Source organism: Sapajus apella, unplaced genomic scaffold (assembly GCF_009761245.1).
Source record: "Sapajus apella isolate SASKATOON/1434 unplaced genomic scaffold, GSC_monkey_1.0 scaffold3, whole genome shotgun sequence".
In the NCBI taxonomy this organism is placed as follows: Eukaryota; Metazoa; Chordata; class Mammalia; order Primates; family Cebidae; genus Sapajus; species Sapajus apella.
In genome coordinates this window covers 15,021,375-15,046,935 of record NW_022436943.1, presented here as the reverse complement: position 1 = coordinate 15,046,935, position 25,561 = coordinate 15,021,375, and the positions used below count along the sequence as shown (strand labels likewise).

The 25,561-nt window shown below is 35.1% G+C and overlaps 1 protein-coding gene and 1 non-coding gene across 10 annotated transcripts in view; one reads left to right on the top strand and one right to left on the bottom strand.

Moving 5' to 3' along the window:
- RALYL (RALY RNA binding protein like) overlaps positions 1-19,475 on the top strand; it is a 729,873-nt gene extending 710,398 nt beyond the window's left edge. For all 9 annotated transcript variants that reach the window (XM_032250205.1, XM_032250214.1, XM_032250239.1 and 6 more), the window contains one exon: positions 18,509-19,475. In XM_032250205.1, coding sequence (XP_032106096.1) covers positions 18,509-18,526 — 18 coding nt within the window. In that variant the 3' untranslated portion in view covers positions 18,527-19,475. The remainder of the gene's footprint in view (positions 1-18,508) is intronic.
- LOC116536207 lies at positions 16,477-16,580 on the bottom strand. Its single transcript, XR_004262533.1, has one exon. It is a non-coding gene; the product is annotated as a small nucleolar RNA U13 (small nucleolar RNA).
- Positions 19,476-25,561: the final 6,086 nt, after the last annotated feature.

Here is a 25,561-nt window from a genome sequence, read left to right as displayed (position 1 = left end):
CACATTTATCAATTCGGTTATTTGGGTTATTTGGGCTTTAGGGCTTATGTGGGTTTCAGGTTCGGATGGACAAGCCTTTTAATGTATATCATATTTTAGGCAAATCACTGAGTCTCTGAGGTTCACTTCCATATCTGTTAAAGGAAGATTTGGGGAATTATTGAAAAGATTAAATGGGATCATGTTTATGAAAATCCCCGGCGTGGGATTTTATATGGCAAACTTAACGTTTTCCTCAAATAACGAAATTTAGTGGACATGCCAATTATAGGTAGTTTTAGTAACTTTGAAAGAAAAAAAAAAAATGATTTGGTGGCCAGGCATGGTGGCTCATGCCTGTAATCCAACACTTTGGGAATCCAGAGTGGGAGGATCACCTGAACCTAGGAGTTTGAGACCAGCCTGGGCAACATAGCGAGACTCTGTTTCTATTTTTTTTTAATGATTTGGTTATGGTATTTATGCATACCTCTTATAACTTTTATTGTCTTAAAAGTCCAGAATATTTTATTACCAATCTTGTCTCTCACATCAAGACACTCTATTGGGCTGGGATATAGTGTAACACCAAATTTGAAATTACTGAGAAAAGTTACAGTGATTTCAAATTTGGAGGAAGTTATTTTCGTTTCTGTGGAGATACTAAGAAGAAAAACTAGTCAAGATAAATAAGATAATTATGTATCATCTGTTTTAAGGGGAAGGGCTTGTCATTATTTAGCCATACATATCTGACCACAAATTCTAGATCTTTGTATTTTGGTTTTTTGAGTCCCACCCCATCTCCAACCCTAATCCTCACCCTTTGATACCTTGGTCTCATATCACTGCCCTGAACACAGAGAGACAGACTAGACCACTTACAGGCAGGCGGCTGAACACACATACATATCAGGGAGTTCTATGGCATAGAAGTGGCATCTTCTGCCTGCCCAGGAGACAACTCCCACTGTTCTATGAATATGAGTAAGACACTGTATACCAATATCAGTAACATAGGGTTCTTAAATAGCTTTGCACAGTTTGCCAAGAATGCCTCTTTTTGTACCAGATGGGCAAAACCTACATTATAGTTCTATGATGTCAAGCCAAATTTATTAAATCAATAAACTCTTCTAAGATTCTGGAAGACAAACAAGTCTTTCTCTTCTTGTAAATTATTCCCAAATTCCAAAGGGCAAAAGCTATTGGAAAAATGATCTTAGTGACATTAAGAGTTTTATGCAACAGAATAATAATTAGTCTAGATATGTGTTTTGCCCTTAATGCCATTTTTATTCAGTCAGCCAGCAAATACTTATTAAATGATTACTGTACTCAGGCACCATTCTAAAAGCTGAGTAAAAGAAAGTGAATAAGAAAGAAAAAAACATCTTTTGGGGAGAAAGGGTTGCGTACAGACTGCTTCATTCTCAAATTGAAGATTACATTCTAAAACATATCAAAGATTCACATTCTAAAATATATTATTCAACCTGAACGTATTCTATAAAACTAATAGAGTATGACTGGAGTATTAAATTCATTTCCACTTCAGTGTCCATTGTTAAGCTTCATTGTTATTTAAATTCAGACTTGTCCATTAAAAGGTCTATTTGTAATTCACTGAAAAAAAATAATGATATGATTTTATAAATAGAGGACTTAAGAGAAGATAGAAATAGGAGCACAAGGTAAATTTTGTTAACTATCATTAATTGACCTATGCTTTCTAAATTTCTAGATTTAAGGAAACTAGTATTAAAACGATGATTTTTAATGCTAATATTTACACATTTTTTTGTAAGAAGTAAAATGTAATTTGAGAAAATAATGTAAACATAAGAGAATCAAAAGAATTTTATTTCTATAAGAAAATAGTTCCAAATATGTGAACACATGCTTATGAGTATGCTTAACCAAACATATTACCTGTGTTCAAAAATACTTACATTTTCTGTTAGCCACTCATGAGAAAGAAATAATTCATTGGTTGTCCAGTGGTTGTAGATTTGCTTCATCTGACTTTTAAAGCATTGTTTTAAGTAGAATGACCTCCAGTTTATGGGAAAATTTAAAGAGTCTACAAACTGCATTAGTTAAAAGTAATTTTAAAACATGGTATTGTAACCATGGAAATATCATTTAGACTCATAAAATTTTAACTACACTTTTGTTATATTCCCTTTCTGGTTTCTAACATTGCCTCTGTTCACTATGGCATGTTACAAGTATATTCCACCCAATTTTCTTATGACTTAACTGTTTAGTTTTCAAATGGGAGAACTGTCTGCCAGTGAAGACTCTAGAGACTGAACAGAACACTTAACATGAGATCTACCCTCTTTAAACATTTTAAGTGTGCAATATAGTATTGTTGACTATGCAGTGTTGTACAGCAGATATCTAGACTTTACTCATCTTGCTTAACTGAAACTTTATGCCCACTGATTGGCAACACCTTCATTTCACTCTGCCCCCAGTAACTACCTTTTCACTCTATGATTCTACAAATTTGACTATTTTAGATATTTCATACAAGTGGAATCATGCAGTATTTGTCTTACTGTCACTCAGCATAATCTCCTCAAGATTCATCCATGTTGTTGCACATTACAGATTTTCTTTTTTAGCTGCGTAATATTCCCTTGAATGTATATACAACATTTTTAAAAGTCTACCTGTCAGTGGACATTTAGGTTATTTCCACATCTTGGTGATTCTGAATAGTGCTGCAATGAGTGTAAGAGTGCAGATAACTCTTTGAGATCCTAATTTCAATTTACTTAGATAACACACAGTAGTGGGATTGCTGGGTCATCTGACAGTTCTCTTTTTATTTGGGGAGAGGGAGACTACCATACTGTTTTCCAGAGTGGCTGCATTATGTTGCATCCCCACCAAATAGTGTATAATTCTGTTGCAATTCTCCACTTACCTTTGTATTCTAAGAATACACGTAAAAGTAACACTCTTTGTCCTATTAAACAATGAATTTTTGGATTCCTGACACAACAATGGTCTGTGCCTTGAATTTTCTGGCCCTACCATTATATGAATATTTTTATTTATTTTTGAGACAGAGTCTCGCTCTATCACCCAGGCTGGAGTGCAGTGACACAGTCGGCTCACTGCAACCTCCACCTCCTAGGTTCAAGCAATTTTGAATAGTATTTTTTTTAATTATCATTTATTTCTTCCATATCTACATGATGGTAGTATTCCTGTTTCCTACAATCTATGACACTGGAACCTTTAGTTATGTTTTTTTTTAAATTCTAAACCAAAAATGTTTTGAATGTGTGAAATATTCTACACAGAAATACCAGAAGCTGTTTATTTCTTAGAAACATCCAGCAATTCATTTAAGTAAAGTATTAGATAAAGTCTATACAGATTACACAAGCAAATTCCCCCACATTGCATTTATCAGCTAGATTAATAGACTTTTCTGGGAAAAGGTAGTTAATTGCAAATGCTGACCTCTCACTGCCTTTTCCAGAGGTGGTTGAACTTTTATAGCCTAAGCATTTTATCTGCCAAATAGCTAGCAATTCTTTTTCAAGTTTCTTTTTAATACTCCAAATACAAATATAATTGATTCATTTCCCAGTGTTTCACAGGCCCAGGACTACCGATTTTTTTCCAGCTATTTTTTAAAATATTGAGTATGGTGAACTGTAAAAACTCTAAAAACAGAATAAAAATAAATGAATAGATAAAAGACAATGTTCATTTTATAAGTACCAGGGCAAGAAATCTGTCCTTGAACAAGCTAAGAAAGTCATTAACAACAATATTTCTGATGGAAACTAATGGTATACCTGCTCGAGTTACACTGACTCTAATAATCTGTGACAAAAGAAATGGGAATAGGTATGAACACATTTCATTAAACCAGAAATTGAAAGAAAAGAAAGTGGGGCACTTTTCTTCCCCAGTTTTTTTCATAGCTCACCAGACAAAATCACAGTGGAAAAGAGATTTATTACCTAAATGGTGCTGACCTTTTACAGTTCTTGCCTTATATTCTAGAAGTTAATTTATTTAAAAAAAAAAAAAATTCATGGAATGGCACAAAGTTTTTATCTGGGTAGCATTCAAGTTGCAAAGAGGCATTGTCTAGCTCAGCCCCTTGCACGGTGCATCTTTGTCACCAGCCAGGACTGTGCCCAGCTGGTTCTCCACACATTAACTCTCTCACCAGCACAACCACGCTGCACTATCAGCCTTGCCCTGCCTAAGGATCTTCCCTTCTAAACCTTCGCTGTCTTTAGAATGTCTTTGAATGTGGAAAATCACAAGCTCCAGGGTAGCCTGCTCCCGGATAGCCTGAGATGAAATGAAAGTTCAGGCCTTCAGAAACCTGATAAGAATTCTTTTCAACTGGAACCTGATAAGTATCCCAGAAACCTTATGCATATTTGATATTTTCTTTCTTGCCAGGTTTTTAGGAATATGTTTTAATATTAAGTAATGTTTCTTAAAAGTAAACCTTCCTAGCCTGTGGCCTACTGGAAATAACACCTATCCTGCCATTTAAAGCTGTGGGAACGGAACAAGTTCTGGAATCATTTTGGGCCTTTGTTGTTTCAAAAATGTGGAGAACAACTTATCTTTAAAAAGGCAGAAATCTGAGAAAATAAGATATAATGTTCACACACAGAGAAACAGTGAGAAACTGAGAGGATTTTTATTTTATTCCAAGTCAAGGAGAAACAGGGAAAGAAAACAATACTGTTTCAATTTTCACCACCTTCCAGGAACAATGCTGAGTTTTTTATATATGTCATTTCATTATTGCCTAAAATAACTTTTTGGAGTAGCTATTTTACAAATAACTGATTTTAGAAATGTTAAGTAACTTTCCCAAGCTCACACTGCTCATAAGGGTCAGAATCAACCTTCAGTCAGGATCTGTAAGATTCCAACACCCTTAGATATTTTCATTGTATTAGGGTTTCACAAATTTTATTAACAAACACTTTTGGTTTCACAAGCCCTTTTGGTTTGTGCCAAATCTATGTATGATTGGTACTATTTTTTACTTATTTTATTAAATTTCCTTACCTCATTATTTGCTTAAAATAAATCTATCTTAAACTTCAGTTCACTCTAATAAATGAAAAACCAAGTTTCTCTTTTTAGAAGTAGGAGATATATTTAAAATAAATATAATGAAAACACAAAACTTAAAATTGTTTTGGTATTTGTGTATGGCCAAAAAATCCTGTGTTCCTGATCTCCTCTCCTCTCTTCTCTCTTTCTCTCTCATTGTCTCTTCCATTAAAAAGAATAGACAGTATTAGAGAAATGTTAAGGCTGACACAAACATAAACTTTCTTGTTAATGCAATCCGAAGAACTAGAAGAGCAGTGTTCTCACTCCGTGAGTCCATGTTTATAGTTCATGGTATACTGACAAATTATAATTGCATATATTTAAGGGGTACAAAGTGATGTTATGCTGTATGTATACATATGTAAAATTATTAAATCAAGCTAATTAACATATCACAAGTACTTATCAATTTTGTGATGAGAACACTTGAAATTTACTATCTTAGCAATTTTGAAATATACACTGCACTGTAACTATAGTCACCATGCTGTGCAATAGATCTCGAAAAATTTACTCCTCTCACTGAAACTTTGTACTCTTTGACGAATATCTCCACATTTTCCTCACCTCCCAGCTTCTGGTAGCCACCATTCTACTCTCTGCTTCCTACTACTGCTTTAGATTCCACATACAATATAAGTGAGAACATGCAGTACTTGTCTTTCTGTGCCTGATTTATTTCATTTAACATAATGTCCTCCAGGTTTATCCATGGTGTTATAAAAGCCAGTCTTTCCTTCTTTTCTTAAGACTGAATAGTATTCCATTGTGTATACATGCCACATTTTATTTATCCATTCATCTGTTGTTAGACACTCAGGTGGATGCTACAGCTTGACTATGGTGAATAACGCCACAATAAATATGAGAGTGTGGATATACTCTCACTATGAGTCAATGTTTTTAATGACTCTTCCATGTAACAATATCTTGTGCAGTACTAGCAGTTTGTGCACCACCACTCCACCATCCCCAAACTCCCAGGAAATACAGAACTCAGTCCTGCTGATCTGCACTTCATACCTGACAAGATGATGCCTCTGAATGATATTCTGACTGATGTCACCATCCAGCAGTCTTTTTTATTTTTTGCACAATTTTCTACTTGAAGTTGGAATAAACTCGGCACGCAGATTGACTTGTTAGTTCATATTGGAAAAGTACTTCAAATTTTATAGAGTTTGACATCTCAGAATTGTTAAAAGTGAGACAGCATTTTCATGCCATGTAATCCAAATCCCTCAGGACCTCAGCAGGCAGATGGCGCACTGGGTCACTAGCCACTGCTGACAACGGGATGCCCTCACCTGGGCTCTGTCTGTGATATGCCAAATGATTTCCATCAAAATAGGATATTGCCTCTCAGATGTCCTCATTTTTAACAAGGAAAATTTATGACACACACAATGAAAAGAACACTTAAAGTCATCAATATTTTATACACGTTTGTTTCTATAGAGCAAGCTGATTGTCCATAGAGAAGCTGCCAGGCTAGTGCCCAAATGTTCCTGAGGTAGTTCAATAAATATCTCTTTACAAGCCTTTTATTGACTTTCAAAGGATGTAAGGTCTCAACATTCCTAATACCTATTAATACAAATATCTATTAATACAAAACACAAATTTAGTCCAAAGGGAATAGGAAGAAATTGCACAAAAATACTGAAATATATGCGAATAATTTTCCATAAACATTCTCTTTATATAACAGAGAAGTAGGTGAGCATTAGCTGCTAAATATAATAGTATTACTATTTGGGAAACAGTGATGTTGAGAGCTTAGGCATGATCTAAATTGCTCTAAATAGGAGGGAGTGTATGACACACAATGGTAAGAAATAAAGGTTGTGTGAACAAGCCACTGGATTAATTACAGCCAAATATGAAGACTTGTGTGACTTGAGCAAATGACTTACCTCTCTGTGCCTCAGCTTTTTAATCTATGAGTATAATAAGAGCACCTCCCTCATGTTGATAGCATGAATATTAAATGGAATAAAATATTTAAAGTACTTAAAAGGAGGCTTGACACATGGTAAGCCCTCAGTACATGTAAGTTTTTAACTAAGTAAATTAAGCCTCAAAGTTTTACTTCCAAGGAAAAGGCAGTGACAAAACTATTTTAAAAACCCAGGTATATTAAGGAGAAAATTTCAGTTTGGTGTTCTCTATCAGTCAACTAACAGATCCTCATCTCCCACTTCAACCGCGAATCAGACACTCACACTTTGTTTCAAACAGTAACTAATTAGATTTTAAAAACAGAATGATATACAGAAAAGGAGGCACAGAGCAAGAGGCTGTGTCAGAGTACAGAGGCACCCAGGATATGCAAGATGTGACATGCCCCTTTAGCACACCTACACAATGCCTTGGATCAAGAGAAAAACATTTTTCATGACACTTGCTATTACAATCAAACATGAATCAAGATGGTATATGAAGTTCCATATGTAAATTCTGAACATGGCATAGCTCTATTTGTACTGCGACAGTAGAAGAATGAGAAATTATTTTCGAAATAAAAACTGGAAATAAAAAGATGTCAGAGAAAGATCTACTTCTACTCTGTTAGTGATGCTGTCAAAGTCTTGGGCTGTAAGATGTTAAATGCTTAAAATAAGTGATCTGTTATCAACAGGGGTGCCTAAAACACAGTCACATAAACATTTCGTAATTATGCTGATAGGTATCATATGTTATGACATCTAAATGAAACAGCTTTCAAATCTCAAAACAAAAAATCTGTTACCATCAATGATGATGTGAAGGATTTAGAAGTTTATGAAGTAAAAATATATATGAGATAAATATGAATTCTACATAAAAATTAATTGCATCTAAAAATAACCTGAAAAAGTTCTTTATCCAATCATGTGCATAGCTTCTTACCTCAGTATTTTGATTGCACCTCAGTCCTCTGAAACTCACCTATGTGCCAGAGAATCAATCTTTGTTCCTGTAAAATATAAAATATCATCTGTTTTTCAAAATCATTCTTAACCTTTGCTATAGGAAAAGTAGTATTACTAATAGATTTAAGTCACTTGAAATTTTATGATATTTATATGAAAACTAATAACTGTGAGACAAGGCCCAATTATTCTAAAACTACCCAGAATTTTGAATGATTTCAAAATTTAAGATACATTTCATTTTCTGATATTCGAGGGCATGTTTGATCTCCATTATTTACTGATAGTAAGCAACAAATAGATTTTTCTTTGAGTTGTTTCTATCAACTTAAAGAGAGTATCTCTGAAAGTATCAATATATTCGATTGAAAAAGTTTACCCAAAAAGGATAATATCAGCAAGATGGCAGCATAGGAAGTCCGAGGCTTAATTCCCTTCTCTCCCCAACAGAAAGTTCAACTAGCAACTATCCATGGACTAGAACATGCTTTTAAAAGGTTCAGCCATATCCTTAATTTTTTATTCCTATGCAAGATATGGTATTTTTTTCTATATAAAGTAATAAGACTGGTTATTTGTTTTGATAACCCAAACAGGTTCAATCCATGAGTCAATCACATTAAAATATTCAATGGTTATTAGCTATTATTAATACTTTATAAGTATGCAGCTATTAATAGTGTTGTAAGAAGGTCTGATGAAAAATACACTGATTTGTTCTATTATATTCTCACAACACAGAACACTTCTATGACAAATGTGTTGGCAGAGGGGTTTCCCCCTACAGCAAGCTATTCTCCAGTGGACACCAACTGGGTGTTTGATAGTCAATTCAGTTCACAGTAACTATCTGGAGATAGCATCTGAACCCACAGGTTAAGGACTTGGTCCCACAAGGCTACTTTTCCCACTCCCCCATTTCATATACCAATGCAAGTCCCAGCTTTTTACCTGTGCTATGTCCTACCGCCTGTAAATCAAGGTTCCCAGGTACCCCCTCCTCCTGATCAATGGTTTGCTAGGATGGCTCACAGAACTCAGGGAAACACTTGACTTACATTTACTAGTTTATTACATAAAAAAAACATTATAAACAATACAGATGAACAGCCAGATAAAGAGGTACACAAGGTGAGGTCTGGAAGGGTTTTGAGCACAGGAGCTTCTGTTCCAGTGAAGTTGGTGTGTGCCCTCCTCCTGGCATGTGGATATTTTCACCAAGTGAGAAGCTCATCAAATTTCATGTTCAAGAGTTTTTATGGCACTTAAGTTCCAGCACCCCTCATTTTCCTCAAGGTCAGTATGTGGGGCTAAAAGTTCAAACCCTCGAATCACTCGGTCTTTCTGGTAACCAACTCCATCTTGAGACTATTTAGGGGCCTTACCCTAAGTCACCTCATCATCATAAACTCAAGTGAGGCTTGTTATGAATAACAAAAGACACTGCCATCACTTAAGAAATTACAACGTTCCAGAAGCTCTGTACAAAAAACAAATATTATAATGAAAGATGTTCCTATCACCCTTATCACTCAACAAATTATAAGGGACTTAGGAGCTCTGTGTTAGGATCCAGACACTAAGACCAAAAATATAGATTTCTTACTACATAGAAGAAAAAACAGAAATTTAATTCCAAAAAAGCATGTTCATCACCCCCTTAAAAAAGTCAATAATGTTTATTTAAAGTTTATTAAAGTTATGTGCACATATGCAAGTAAATAGTTGCAATTCTTCTTTGTGACCCAGAAGGTAATTTAACTGCTTTTTCACTTGCTGATATTGTTAGCAGAAGAGGATCTCCAAACAGTGCTATAGATGCTTGCCCCCGTTGGCTTCCTAACATGCATTTGCCAAAACTCTGCTAATCAAAATACAGTTCCCAGTGCCCAAAGTTAAGCCAAAAGTAACTCCCACCAAGGACCCATGTTTTTAGAGGAAGGTTTGTTGGGAGCATGTCATTGCCAACCTTCACACAAAGGGCATCAATATTCTGTCATGTTTATTTCAGATCATGTATTTATTTAATATGACCCTCAGGTAAGTACAGAAAAATGTGATTCTGTCCTGGATTTATCTTATCACCTTCAGTAAGACCCTGGTCAGGTAACTTTCTTTGTGTCTCAGGATTCTCTTATTTGTGACATACAGTATAAATAATTGAGTTTTAATAGGTACAGTGTAGACCCAGGATATATTATGGATATGCTAAGCAACATCATACACTGTTTGCTCAGCAAGTAATGCCAGGAATAGATGATACAACAGAAAGCAAGGCAAACACAGCACCTTTCCTCTTTATCAAACTACAGTCTAGTGATCATGAGTCTTGTGGATTACCCAGGTCAAATCCCAATGAACAGATGATATTAGAGCACTGTGTTCAGGTCCACAAAGTGCGGCTTATTAGAGGGATCTGATCATAAAGGAAAAAGCTCTTCCAATAAAGTTTGTTTTCTAATTTGGGAACAGATTTGTTCACAGAAATCTAAGTGAGAACTCAACTTTTGCTGAATTATTTCAACAATTTATTGAATAAATATGCTCCGAAGTTTTATTTAACTTGATCTATACTATGATAATCACATAACTGATTTTCTAAATTCTATATTCTCATATAATGAATAAAGGAAAACATAGGTAAGTGAGTTGGTATCCAAAATCTATTTCAGAAAGTTACCTGCAGAGATATGTCATGATCATTCATAAGACAGATTAAACCCAATTTCCAATTCCTTCTACATCTGTTATAATTCTGGAAATTCCTTTATAAATATGATAATAGAAGGTACTACAAGACTCTGAAATTCTGAATTATCCAGTATTCTATTATATCCAGCATAATTTGAGTGTTAAAAGTGTTTTGGTAGTATTACAAAGCTTTAAGACTTAAGTGGTTTTTTTATAACTATGTTTCCCAAATATACTGATTTTTTAAAGTGTTTATTTATAGGATAATAGCATATTTTTTCACCATATTATTTTATTTACTGTCAGATTAATTTTATGCAATTTTAAAAGTCATTTTATTATATTCTAATCTTTGAATGTACATACAGTAAATTTAATTAAGTGAAAATTGTTAAATAACCATGACAGCCTTTCCCCCAGCTATTCAGAATAGTTATGAATTAACTATACATTTTCAAAGAGATTTTAAAATTGTATCGGTAAAGCAATCAATTCCAAATCACATTTTTCTGTTGGATATAAAATTACTTTTAAAATATTTCTGTCAGCCGTGGTGGCTTACACCTGTAATCCCAGCACTTTGGGAGGCCAAGGCAGGAGAATCAGGAGTTCACTAGATCAAGATCAGCCTGGCCAATATGATGAAACCCTGTCTCTAATAAAAATACAAAAATTAGCCGATTATGGTGGCACCCACCTGTAGTCCCAGCTTCTCAGGAGGCTGAGGCAGAATTGCTTGAACCTGAAAGGCAGAAGTTGTAGTGAGCCTAGATTGTACCTCAGCACCCTAGTCTGGGTGACAGAGTGAGACTCCATGTCCAAAAAAAAAAAAAAAAATTCTACTTATGGTGCTAAAACTAATCCCATAAGGAACTGCAGAAAGCAGTCAAATATGTGAAATTTCAAAGTTCATAATAATTTTACCATAATCAGCACTTGGCTTTTTACTCTGGAATTAACTTAGGCAATTTCGAGTACTATTATCATTATCATTTCCAGCATTGGAAGTAAATAATGGTTTTTAGACACTATATAATTCGTATGAAAAATCAAAAATCGATGCATGATCAAACATAAATTATGTGCCTATTAAAACTATTATAATTTATCAATTCAACTAGTTAAATATGATTGTCAGTGGTCCCAAAACACTCAAAATACAATCATCATTATCTTCAGAAAGTATCAGAGTACAGTTTGGAATAAAATAAGAGAAATGTTAATGTATGTGTAACAGAACATCCAAACAATGTAATTAAATTTTGTGAATATTAAATTTTTATACATTTTAAATAAAATTATGTAATTCACACTCAGTAATTTTACTACAAAGTTAATTGTTCTTTTTACTTAATCAAAGTTGTTTTACAACATGACAGTTTTTAAACAAATGCCTAAAGTAAGCTTTTAATTAAAATGATTTTAATTAGTTCAAAACAGAACTTTAAAAAATGTGGCACATATACACCATGGAATACTAAGCAGCCATAAAAAATGATGAGTTCGTGTCCTTTGTAGGGACTTAGACGAATCTGGAAACCATCATTCTCAGCAAACTGACACAAGAACAGAAAACCAAACAGTGCATGTTCTCACTCATAGACAGGTACTGAACAATGAGAATACATGGACCCAGGGAGAGGAGCATCACACACTGGGGGCAGTTGGGGAGGGCTAGGGGAAGAACAGCGGGGGGTGGGAAGGGTGGGGAGGGATAACATGGGGAGAAATGCCGGATATAGTATGCACCTATGCAACAACCCTGCATGACCTGTACATGTACTCCAGAACCTAAAGTTAAAAAAAAAAAAAAATTAGGCAGAACTACTACAAATGAGGGAAAAGCAGGTAGAAGTTCATGGGAAAACCCTAATATGTTCCCACTAATTCCATCCCTTATCTCCTACTTATCATGAAGGCATGTATTTTCACATCCTGGTAAAGATCATCCGTGCTATAATTAGTGGTGTGCCCAGGCTGCCTCACTACAACGCTTATTCCCACAATTGGTCAGAACAGAATATGAGAGAAAGCTCTACTCTGGGCTGGGAGGCAAAACATTCATTCTCTGATCCAAGAACTAATAATCAGAGGATGATTCTTGCCCAAGAACCTACCTTCACAGATTTATAACAGAAATCAAATGAAAATACAGTAACTTAAATTCTATGATACTATAGAAAATGGATGATTTTCCTAGCCTTTTTATCTTTCGTTTCTTTATGAAATAACAAAACCCACTGATTTGGGTATTTGTGATGCACTATGATTAAAAAGAAAAAAAAAAAGACCCTGTTGTTTCTTGATTGTATTTATTTCATTACTGTTGTGAGCCAGACGGAAAATTGGATAAAGACATGAGAATTATTGGGCAGAACAATGGGTTTGAGTTATAAAACTGAACAGTTAGAAGGGGCAGGAAAATAAGGAAAGAAAAGGTAGAATGCAGACAGGAAAAAAAGCAGTGAGCATGTTCAGAAGGCAGTTTGCCAGTGGAGTCACAACTTACCAAGAATCACTATAGACAATGTCAAGGGTTAACCCAATTTAAATAAGCTTAGCAGTATTCAGGAGAACTAAAGCAGAAGAACTTCACTTTTCTGCAAGCAAATGGGGCCCAAAAAATAACTATCCAAGCTAATAAGTTAATCAGCTAGACTCCCAGGGATGCTGACAGAAAACGGGAGACTCCCGAGACAACAGACTTTGCTACATGGCAAAAGCAGTAGGTATGTTAGGATAGTCGCACTGGTTCCCTGGTCCCTAAGACCCAAGATTGAGATAGAGGGCCCAGCAGAGGCTGCGTGCACAGAGCAGTACATCACAGGACAGCGGCCTTGCGTCTGGCGAACCCAGTTTTCTAGCAAGTGGTAATCAACACTGTTCTTTGTCCTGAAGAAAATGTCAGAACTCTATGGTGCATTCATGGGATGAGTTACTTCCCAGAATTGCCAGAGAAAGAAATAATACTGACAAGTAGCTGTGGAAACAGAACAGAGTGAGCCTTGGTACTGAATGTGCTGAGAGTACTGATGTGCCATCTCTGCAATAGGAATGTATCTGTCATCACAGGCTAGGTTCACTACCAGGACCTGGACACCTCCTGTGGACAGTTCTTGAATGGGCAAAACCAAGTGGCCCTCCAAAACTTTCTTGCTTTTCTGTACTTTCAGTGCCAAAGAAGTCACTTTCAGGTGAACCCATTCTTTTTTTGGCTGACTTAATAAGCTTCAGTTAGGTTCTAATCAATTATCAAAACCTGGAAACCTTCTACCTCTCTTAAGTGGCATTGCATAGTCTCTGCCATGATCATCTATTTTTTTAATTTTTAGTGGGTACATGTATAGGTGTATATCTTATGATGTATATGGGATATTTTGATATAGATATGCAATGTGTAATCATCACATTATGGTAAATAGGGTATCCATCACCTCAAGCATTTATCCTTTGTGTTAAAAACAATTATACTCTTATTTTAAAATTTGCTATAGTCACCCTGTTGTGCAATTACACATTAGATGTTACTCATCTAGGCCTTGATATTAAAGTTAAAATCTCAGATGATTCTCCCCTGTGTTTTCTGACTCACCCTCCTACACCCCAAATGGCCATCAACTCAGGAATAGAGATTATTCAGCCTCCAAGAACTATTTAATGAAATAGTTTCCTCCATTGGTAGTTATTCCGGTAAGTTACCACTCATTTTGGTTTTCATTCCATTACGGTTTTTTGATATGATTATTTTAGCCTAAAAGTGTAATATAATTTGGTTCCTAAAGGTTTATTAAGAGAAGGCAAGTTTTAACTTATGATGAACAGTAGGTGCTAGGAATTAGTTGTTACTTAAAAAATTTGAATTGAATTGTATCTCATTTATAACGAGGGATTTGTGAGAGCTAAATATATTCACGTTGTAAAAAGTGAATGGCTGGGCAATTACTCAAGAAACATGACCCATAGTGGCAACAAGTATATTCCTGTTCATAAGACTTTGCTTTTCTATAAAATGTTGTGTGACCTGTCTTATCTACAGTTTCCTTCACCTTTTTTTCTCTTACATATGGTCCCTAAAAATATGGATTATCTAAATTTCTCTAATTTCTTATTAGTTATAAATCTGAATTAGAACAAAAATAACAAACATTTCTGCTACTGAAGAAGTGATAAGGCTTATTTAAAAGTATGATTTTTTGGGCAGAGCCGTAAATAAGGTGGATTCTTTCTATGTATTGCTGTACTATTTTATTTTAAATATATGAATGCATAAAGTTTAAAATTAAATGTGCCTTCCATATAAGTTAATACTATCCATTTCATCTGTGTCAAGTAGAAGTAATTGCTTGGCTCAATACAATCCAGTCCATCCGAGTAGCTCTCTTTTGTTGTTTTTTTCAGAAATGGGAGAGATTGAGAGTTTAAAAAGCATTCATCATCAGGAGAATTTGTTTTAAGAGCTTCCAAGCTCCCCAACAGCCACTAGATAAATTACCCACTATTCAGAGAAGGAGAGCACAATTGGTTTTACATTATACTAAACCAATCACCTTCATAAGTGACTATGTTTCTTGAGAAAAAAAGCAATCTGAATGTCATAGTTTGTCCTCTTTCTCCCAGGCTTTACAGCCAAAAGCAAGCCTTTTCTTAGACTAGAAGTTCTACGGAAAGCTTTGTGAATATGTTTTGCCATTGCTTTTAGATAAGGAGAAATATATTCATGACTTGTAATGATATGGTTAATAATGCCTGCTTCACAATACAAAGTTAATGAGGCTTTTGTTTTATTCAAATGCTTTGAAGCTTTATGGCAAAAAGGAAGATTTCAATACATTATTTTCAAACCTACCTTTCTTCTCCCAATAATTATTTTTATGTAATTATTTACAATCAAAAAGCAAAGGAAGGTGTAAGAAAAAATTATACTAGGATAATAAATTACGCACAAAAAAACTTCAGGTTGTTTTTTTCATCTTAAAGTGGATAGTTGCTAAACAGCCATTACCTCTTTTGAGACATGCAGGATGGTGTAAGAATATACTAGATTCGTGTCATCTACCATGACTTAACCTGGAGAAACGCCATGATTAGTAAGCTTCACATACACAGCTGCTACAGTGCTTTTAGCATTTTCCATTTATAATAAGAAAGCCAGCAATGGAGGCCTTAAGAGGGAAAAGTGCAATTGCCATCATATAAGTAGTCTTATTTCCTTCTTGTACCTAAGTGATATCTACCAAAATTCAAACATTGCAATATCTTATTTTCATATATCAGTGTTCATCTATAGGTTACTTCGATTTTGTTAAGTTATTCATTCTCATATTGATAATTGATCATTGTTAATATGTGCATGCAGGTCATATACAAAACCACACAAAAAGTAGCCTACTTATGCTGTACAGTAAGTTCAAACCTTCGTGCCTTAAATACCAAATTGACTCTTCCTATGTACATAAACGCAACCTGGAACTGCACGAGAAACACATTTGAATAAAGCTTTCATTTTTCAAAATTCATATATATGTGATCAGTGTAGAGTATAAATTGGGTAAGGGAAAACAGAGGGAGGAGAAAAGGAAAAAGGCAATGAGGGAGAGAAACAGAGAAAGAGAATATATCAAAATACAGTGTCAAAATATACTTGTGTCTTATTCATCAAAGTTGCTTTCCTAGGGATATAAGTTTTTTAATGTGTTTGACTATAGAAAAGCCTATTAAGTAGGTATGTTTTATTTTTAGTTAAGTTTATTAATTTTTTCTTTTTTTTTCATGTTAGACAGGTAATGTGCCAACATCATAACAAGGTTTGAGGAAGGCACATCTCACACGAGTGTGAAAACTCAAACATCATTCTCAGCAAACTGACACAAGAACAGAAAAACACCACGTGTTCTCATTCATAGGCGAGTGTTGAACAATGAGAATACATGGACACAGGGAGGGGAGCATCACACACTGAGGTCTTTTGGGGGCAGAATGGGGAGAGACAGCAGCAGGTAGGGAGGTTGGGGAGGGATAACGGGGAGAAATGCCAGATATAGGTGGTGGGGGGATGGAGGCCACAAACCACATTGCCATGTATGTACCTATGCAACAATCCTGCATGTTTTACGCATGTACCCCAGAACCTAAAGTGCAATAAATATGTATATAAATATAAATATATGTAAATATATTTATATATAAATATATTTATATATAACTGTATATACATATTTATATGTATATGTGTGTGTGTGTGTGTATATATATATAACTTTGTATCAGGGACTTCAAAGCTTTAATAAAGTCAAGTTACCTAATTCTCCAGCTACTTATAGAAGATCAACATGTCCCATCCAAACTGATATCTTGATTTGCATGTCTTTGACTCTTAAGGCATATACAGACTTTCTAACTCCTAAGACCTTTGAAGTTGATGAGATAACAGTAGGTCTAATATTTTTTATCTAAATATAAAGCCCTGGAACTTGATAGGATTATAAGATAAATAAATGATTTTCTTCACTGATGGACTCTTGCATTATTTTATCTTCATATTCAATTTCAGCTAGTTCTCCAACCAATTGAATTTGGGCTCTTTTTAGTATTATACTTCCAGTTCTGGGGCACATGTGCAGAATGTGCAGGTTTGTTACATACGTATACATGTGCCATGGTGGTTTGCTGCATTCATCACCCTGTCATCTATATTAGGTATTTCTCCTAATGCTATCCCTCCCCTATCCCTCAACGCCCTGCTATACCTCCCCTAGCCCCCCACTCCCTGACAGACCCCAATGTGTGATGTTCCCCACCCTGTGTTCATGTGTTCTCACTGTTCAACACCCACTTATGAGTGAGAACATGCAATGTTTGGTTTTCCGTTCTTGTGTCAGTTTGCTGAGAATGATAGTTTTCAGCTTTACCCATGTCCCTGCAAAGGACCTGAATTCATCATTTTTTATGGCTGCATAGTATTCCATGGTATTGTGCCACATTTTCTTCATCCATTCTATCATTGATGGGCATTTGGGTTGGTTCCAAGTCTTTGCCATTGTGAACAGTGCCACAATAAACATGTATGTGTATGTGTCTTTATAATAGAATGATTTATAATCCTTTGGGTATATACCCAGTAATGGGATTGCTGGGTCAAATGGTATTTCTAGTTCTAGATCCCTGAGGAATCATCACATTGTGTTCCACAATGGTTTGACTAATTTACACTCCCACCAACAGTGTAAAAGTGTTCCTATTTCTCCACATCCTCTCCAGCATAACGCTTCCACTCATGGTTGTACCATGAAGTCTTTCAGTGTTTCTAACTTCTTTTGCAACTCAGATTGTGAAGTGCAGATCAAAGACCTGCATTGGCTTTTTCTCCTATCCCAGATGCATAAGGCTTAGGCCTGCACTGTTCAAAGCCTCATAGTAGGGGTAAGTATCCTATGGTCACTCTTGTTAGGGTCAACAAAGATTCATAATTCAAACCTTTTTCCCCAGCCTAGAACTTTAAGTGGTTCCCCCTTGACTTGAACAAGAGCTCAGGTTGAAAAAATAATTGCTGACCTCAGGCAGTAAATTCCCTGGGTTAAAAAAAAAAATTGTAACATTCCATAAATGAAAATAATTATAAAATTGCCTAGAGCAAAGGACCTAAGAACCCACTATCAAAAGTATTTGTCCTAAATATCTAATTCTTCCTTTATTCTTCTCCTGATTTAACCTTAAAAATCTAACTTACATATAGTATATGCATGCTATCTTATCAACAATCAAACACAAATCTCTATTTTAAAATATTTTTTTTCTTTTCTCAGTTTCTACAGATAAAGTGATCTGAAATAATGTATGATGCCACGAAGCAGAAAAGAGAAACTGTGACAACCACCAGAAATGTGAAAGGAGGTTTCTTTCTGGACAGCAGCATCTTTGGTTCAATTTATATAAAAACCCAAATAAATATAATGGACAGTACTGCTCAATTTTAGAAATTCCATTTCTTCTATGTTCTAAGCTGTACAATTGTCAGGTTTTTATGGTTTGAATTGTAAATGTGTTTTCCCCTTTGCTAATTATTTTTTTTTTTTTAGTCTTAAAATGTGGAAGACATTTATGAATGGTAAGGGAGACACACTATATACAAATGTATATTTGTAAAAGCTATTTTTATGATTAGCATGTTTCACTGTTGATCATATATAAAGTCGGGTGATATTGCAATTCTGTATTTAAAGCTTATTTCCAACAATGTCATGTAAGAAAAGATGCATCTTATGCTAGTTTTTATAATTTATTTTTAATTTATAGTTTAAAGTACTTCAGATCATAATGATAAAATACTTGAGAAAGTTATATTTCTGCCCTGTATAAGCACCCTTTTTATTAATAAAGAATGCAGATATTTCAGATGTGATACAATAGTTAAAGAACTGTTGGTTTGATCTGTGATTAAGTTGAGCATGCTCCGCTCTTCTGAACTAAAATGATCCAATTATTACTTCAGCCTGGGTATGAGATTCCATGGACAGGTTTCAGTGTTCATACAAGTAAGGACTATGCCAAGGAAAAAACTGTCTTGCCCTTGGATCCAAGTTTAAATTAGTGCATACATCATTTCATTTCACCTCCTGTTCCTAGGAACTCTCCATTCCCAAGCATTGCAAGTGTTTTCCAGATAATCTTAGCTGTTGTCTTGTGCTGTGGAAATGGAAGAAACCATCTTCACAGACTGTAGGAGAATTCAACATTTAATTTCTTAATAAACACTGTTTCTTTTAAAACAAAGTTGGTGTGTATCTTTCCTTGGGATACCTTTAGTTTGAATATTCAGTTTGAACTTTTTCAGTTACTGTGCTACCACAAAATCAGCACCATAATGAAAGTAGCGTATCTTTACCAAAGCGTGCATTATATGTTCTACATGCCCACACTCTCTTGACCTGTATTCTGGAACATGTTAATTTACTATGTAGAAAAAAGCCAGATAGCCTTCAAACCTTGACAGAAGTCATATTTCAGTTTATATTTCAGGAAAGTATATTTTTCCTCCAAATATAGAATTTTAAGAAAAATTTCAGAATAATACTGAAGGTAAAACTAATTCATCAGGAGGTATTTATGACTGCAAGTTCCCCATTAAAGAGCACAGAGACAACATCTGCAAATGTCACCAAGGACACTTAGTAAGATTAAGGTCTCCTTTTTTCAAAGAAAAAAGGACTGAGGAGAGTCTACCACCGCCTCGGTATGTGTTCCCATAGTTTTCTATTTAATTTCTTTAAGGTAATTTATTTCTCTGTCTTTTGAAGACAAGCTAATGAAAAATGATGCCAATTTATACAACAAGAAGTAATAAAAGCCAAAATTCTAGATGAAAAAAGAATTACAACTCTAATATTAAAGAAAATGGATACATTACATTTTCCTATTTAAAGTCTTTAGAAAGTTGCACATATAACCTAGGATCTGGATCAAGAATATAATTCCTTTTAAGGAACTGCAAAAACTATACCATGGTGCACTGTTAACTATTCCTGATGACCATAATAGGCATGGGAAAATTTGTGACTGCCAGATTAGACTCTGAAACTGAAAATAACCTGTATATGACTCTATATAAAATCAGCAAAGTCATTTCTTGGTTTGCACCAAATAGATGAATTTGCTAGGAATAATCTGATACTCCAGAGAGGAAGTACTGCAGGCACTATGTATTAGAAAATTATGTATGTGAATATTTTCCCAATTTGTTATTTGTCCTCATAGTATTCAATAAACAGTGTGGCATTTATAATCTGGCATTATCGTAAATTATTGAGAGTATATTTTCCCCAATGATCATTAACTATTCTCAAACTAAGATGAATAATTAAAACGTATAAAAACAATTTTTTGTTATTGGACTGGATTTTCTCCATGTAGGCCTTGAAATATAAAACCATGGGTTTTTCTATTTGTTAATAATTTATGTTTTAAGAATTTCTATTAATGACAAAAATGGAATAAAATATATACCAAATCAAAGTATAGATGATTTGGGATTGGGATTGTAATCCCTAAAGGTTTAGTTTAACAATTTAAAAGAAAACTTTCAAGGGTTGAGGAGGTGAATGTGAGCTGCTTCTAACTCCAAATAATGTCAGTCTCATAAAACAATGCTAAGGGGTGGGGGGGAAATGAAGGACATTACTCATTGCATTCAATTCATGAAAAATATGAAAAATTAGGCCCATTGCTTAAAGGTAGGTAAACTGGTGACTCAAGGAAATGTGAAAAGGGAAAGTATCAATTTTGCTTTCATCTTCTTCAACAAAAGAATAGTTGCCAAAGCAGAAACGCACAACCAAGTGAATTAGAATTAAATTGAAGCAGAAGATAAGCTAAAAAGAAATAATTTATTTAAAATTGGTAAGGGGTTAAAGGTTTAGAGAACAATGGCTGGGCATGGTGGCTAACACCTTTAATCCCAGCACTTTGGGAGGCTGTGACGGTGTGTCACTTGAGATCAAGATTTCAAGACCAGCCTGGCCAATATGGTGAGACCCTATCTCTACTAAAAATACAAAAATTAGCTGGGTGTAGTATCGCTTACTGTAATCCCAGCTACTCAGGAGGCTGAGGCAGGAGAATCACTTAAACCCAAGGGGGCGGAGGTTGCAATGAGCCAAAATGGCACCATTGCACTCCAGCCTGGATGACAGAATGAGACATCTCAAAAAAAAATTTTATTTTTTTAAATTAAAAAAGTAAAAAGATTTAGAACAAGTTACAAATGCAAATACTTATAAAGCCCTAATAAGAAATATAAATTAAAGAAACAGCCCAGAAGTAAGTTAGTGGACACTAAATGAAATTCTGTTGATGAGTAGATAACCATCTCTCAGTTTCATCTGGGCACCTGATGAAACTAAGAAATTCTGAAGAAATTAAGACCTGGACTGACCAGGTTTCCTGATTTTTCAAGAGAAGGTAGACCTCCAGAGTTTAAAATGAGATATTTTGTTTCTTTTGCTCTATTCTGTGAATCTAAAGGTGTATCAAGACATGTTTGTGATTTACATTCAGAATTTACTAGTTATAAAACTTAAAAAAAATAAATTCATTGTAATTAGAAACAACAAAGTCAGGATTATCTCTGATGAGAAAGGAAAATTGAATCTGGGAAATAGGCGTATTCAACAACATCTGTAATAATCAATTTACTAAGAAAAATGTTTGAATCCATGGCAAAATGTTATTGTTAAAACTAACCATAGACTACAATGACATTCATTACATTATCTCTATGTTGCTTTTTAGGGTTAATACTTCCTTATAAAAGTGTGTGATTTATATCTCAAAGTTTCTATACATAGATAAGTTTCTATACATAGATCTATACATAGAAAGTTTTTTCTATACAAAGTTTCTATGTATGGAAACTACAAAGATACATAGATCTATCTATACATATATATAGATGTACATATTCATGATACAGAAATGTGGGTGATATAAAAAGCATAGATAAAGGTGGTGATTTGAAACAGACTTTGTGTTCTACCTTTTCTAGAGATGTTCAAATTTCTAGACAAGAATATAACCTAGAGAAAGAGAGATGTTCAAAGGCATTCTTACAGAGGAGGAAAGTGCACGTGAATTTATACTTTCGTTATTGTTGCAAAGGCTTCCTATCAGCACTTGAGATATCTGGGAACTCAAGAAATTTAAATATGAATCATGCAAGAATTTGGGGTACCCAAATACAAAAAATAGTTTACACGTTTATGTGCTACTCCTATAAGGCTAAGGGCTTTGCCTTTTCTGTCTTTATAATCTATACAAATGGTGCCTTGGACATAAGGGAATTTATCCATATATGTTCAAAGAATTAGATGAAATAGGAGATATTTTAGGTTTTTACTATATTATAAAAACAACAAAAGCCATAATTTGTTCAGCAAGTACCATGTGCTAAGCACTGTGCCAATTACCTTATATGCATTATCACTAATGCACAAAAGACAATTGCAAGGTATTGTTACCTCTGGTTTACAGGTGAAGCTGATAATTTTTCACTCATTAACTCTTTAATGAGTACCAACCTTGTGCCAATCACTGTTCCCAGCAATCAAGGCCTGGTTATAAATAATGAGGACTGAAATTCCTGACTTTAAAAAGCCTGTACTCCTCTGCGGATGACATGTTAACAGGCCGAAAAGCAAGCACATGTATAGTACTGCAGATGAAAATGACGATAAACACAAAGGGGAAAACAAAGCAGGGAAGGAAAACAGACTGATGAGGTTTTAATGAATGTCTCAGATAGGCTGGCTAGGGAAGCTTCCTTGGTAAGGTGGCATTTGGACAAAGACGTGAAGCACGGGAGAGAGTGAGCTATGTGGCCATTTATGGGAAAAGTCTCCCAAACAGAGTGGATGGCAAGTGCCCTGAAGCAGGAATATACTTGGTGTGTTCAGGGACAGCAAGAATGACAGTGTGTTTGGATTGGGGAAGATGAGGGAAAGAGATGAGACCAGAGAAAAGCTAGAATTCCAGATCACAGAGCCTCAGAGATGAATCTGAGTTAATGGCTTTTATTTTGCATTAGGTGAGAAAACAGTGGAAGGTTTTGAGCAGGAAAGTGATATGATTTCACATAAGGGTTAAAAGAACTATTTGGGCTGCTACACTGAGAAAAGACTAAAGAAATGGAAAAAACCCAAAAATGCCTATTTCCTAGGTTGAGAAACTACCACATGAGCATGGTCTGTGACTAGACTGGTCTGATCGGAGCTGAGAGGCATGATCATTTAGTCACCAAATATTTGTTAAGCCTTAACTCTAGAATAATGTGTATATAACAATGGACATGCAGTGGTGAATGCAAACACATTTCCTTTTTACACAGTACCTGGTCTACTGAACAATTCTGGGAAACAGCAAAATAAAAATGGAAAGAATAAAAACATCTAAAATGATATTACAACTTAAAAAGAACACTAGCTGCCAAAGTCTTGCTTCTTATAGCTTTGATAGAAATGCATAGAGAAGCAGTTTTTAAATTACCTTTGCTCAGTTGACTGTAACAGAGCAGGACAGGTATCCTAAAGTATAGCAGGCAGAACTTGATTTACTACAACTTTTTACACTGACTCCACAAACTAGCTGTACATTGAAGAAAATATCTCTATTCACCCAAACACAAGGTAATAGTCTTCCAAGTTAACTGCAGTGACGGCACATATCTGTACACCCAACAGCTCCTTCCTTTTTATAGCCCAGACAATACTTCAATTCTCAGAAGACAAAATGGTAGCTAATTGCACAGAATAAAGATAACAGCCCATCAGCCAGCTCTTCTTTAACTATAAGATCCTGGTTTTGTTCAAATATCAAATAGCCAGTGTATTAATTCATTTTCACACTGCTATAAAGAACTACCTGAGATGGGTAATATATTTTTAAAAAGGGGTTTAATTGACTCACCGTTCTGGATGGCTGGGGAGGCCTAAGGAAACTTAGAATCACGGAGGAAGGCAAAGGAGAAGCAAGGCACATTTTACACGGTGGCAGAAGAGAGAGTGCTAGAGCAAGGAAGGAACTGCCAAACTTCAAAACCATCAGCTCTCGTGAGAACTCATCCACTATCGCAAAAACTGTGGGGGAGAAATCCACCCCACTCCAATCATCTCCCTCCAGGCCCATCCTCCAACACGTGGGGAATAAATTTGGAATGAGATTCTGGTGGGGACACAGAGCCAAATGATATCAGCCAGGTGTTTCTGAGAAGGATGGGTCTCTCCTTAGCCTAAAGGCCTGGATTTTGACCTTAGATAAACCTAAGCCAATGATTCTCCACTTCTGTGTACTGCTAAGCAATAATTAAGGACTTTTAAAAATACAGATAACAGCAGGTCACTTTCAGATATTCTGATTTGATTGGTTTGTTATAAGGGTGTTTGGTTTTGTTTTAAGTTGCCCAGGTAGTTTATGTGCAGACTGTGTCGAGAACCACTGACCTAAGCCAATTATGGAAATCCATTTCTCTTGCAAGTGGTTAACTTAGGAATGAGTATGTAACAAGATATGAGGACATATGCTCTGGGGAGCTCCTCAGAAAGGTGTTCTCACTGATGAAGGAAACACAGCTGAGGGTTAGGTTCTTTTCTGCTTGTAGAAAAAGCAGTGTGGTGAGGATTTGAGGCCTCGTGCTCCAATGGCTATCACCTAATTATGAGGAGAGTAGCCAGAATAGTGAAAGTGGCAGAGGGAAGAGATGAAAATATCTGGGTCTTCATACTGCCTTCCATCCACTAAATGAATAAGCCCTGAAGCTACTCTACCTCTAGACTTATATGAATTGATAAATATGCTTATTATTCAAATAACTTTTGTATTAGAGTTATATTTTGTGTTATTGCAGCTGAAAAAAAAATCTAAATAATTCTTATAGTTACCTAAGGGAAAAGAAGTTAATTAGAAGTAGCGCATGCTTCATAAAATAGGAGCTTTTGTTTTGTTTGGGGGAGCTTTTTTCAAATTAATATATCTCAGTAAAGAACTGCAGTCTTTTTTTCAGATATTCTATTCTTGGCGAAGAACAAAATAGTTAAAGCAAGAGAAATAGTTCAGTTAATTCCAGAAAAAACAAACTAGAAATTTTTTTCTGTATACTTCAAATTGTACCGAAAGCTATGATAATTAACTTGCCATGGAGGCCTGAACCTTAGAGGTAGAAGCAACAAACGTACAAGCAATGAAAGACAATCATGAAATTCCAGCCACCCTTTGGTTTGCAAACAGAAAGAGATAACTCTTTGGTAGATAAGTGCATATGATGGGGGCGGGAAACCAAAATTGAATGTATAAAAAATAAACTGCATTATGAA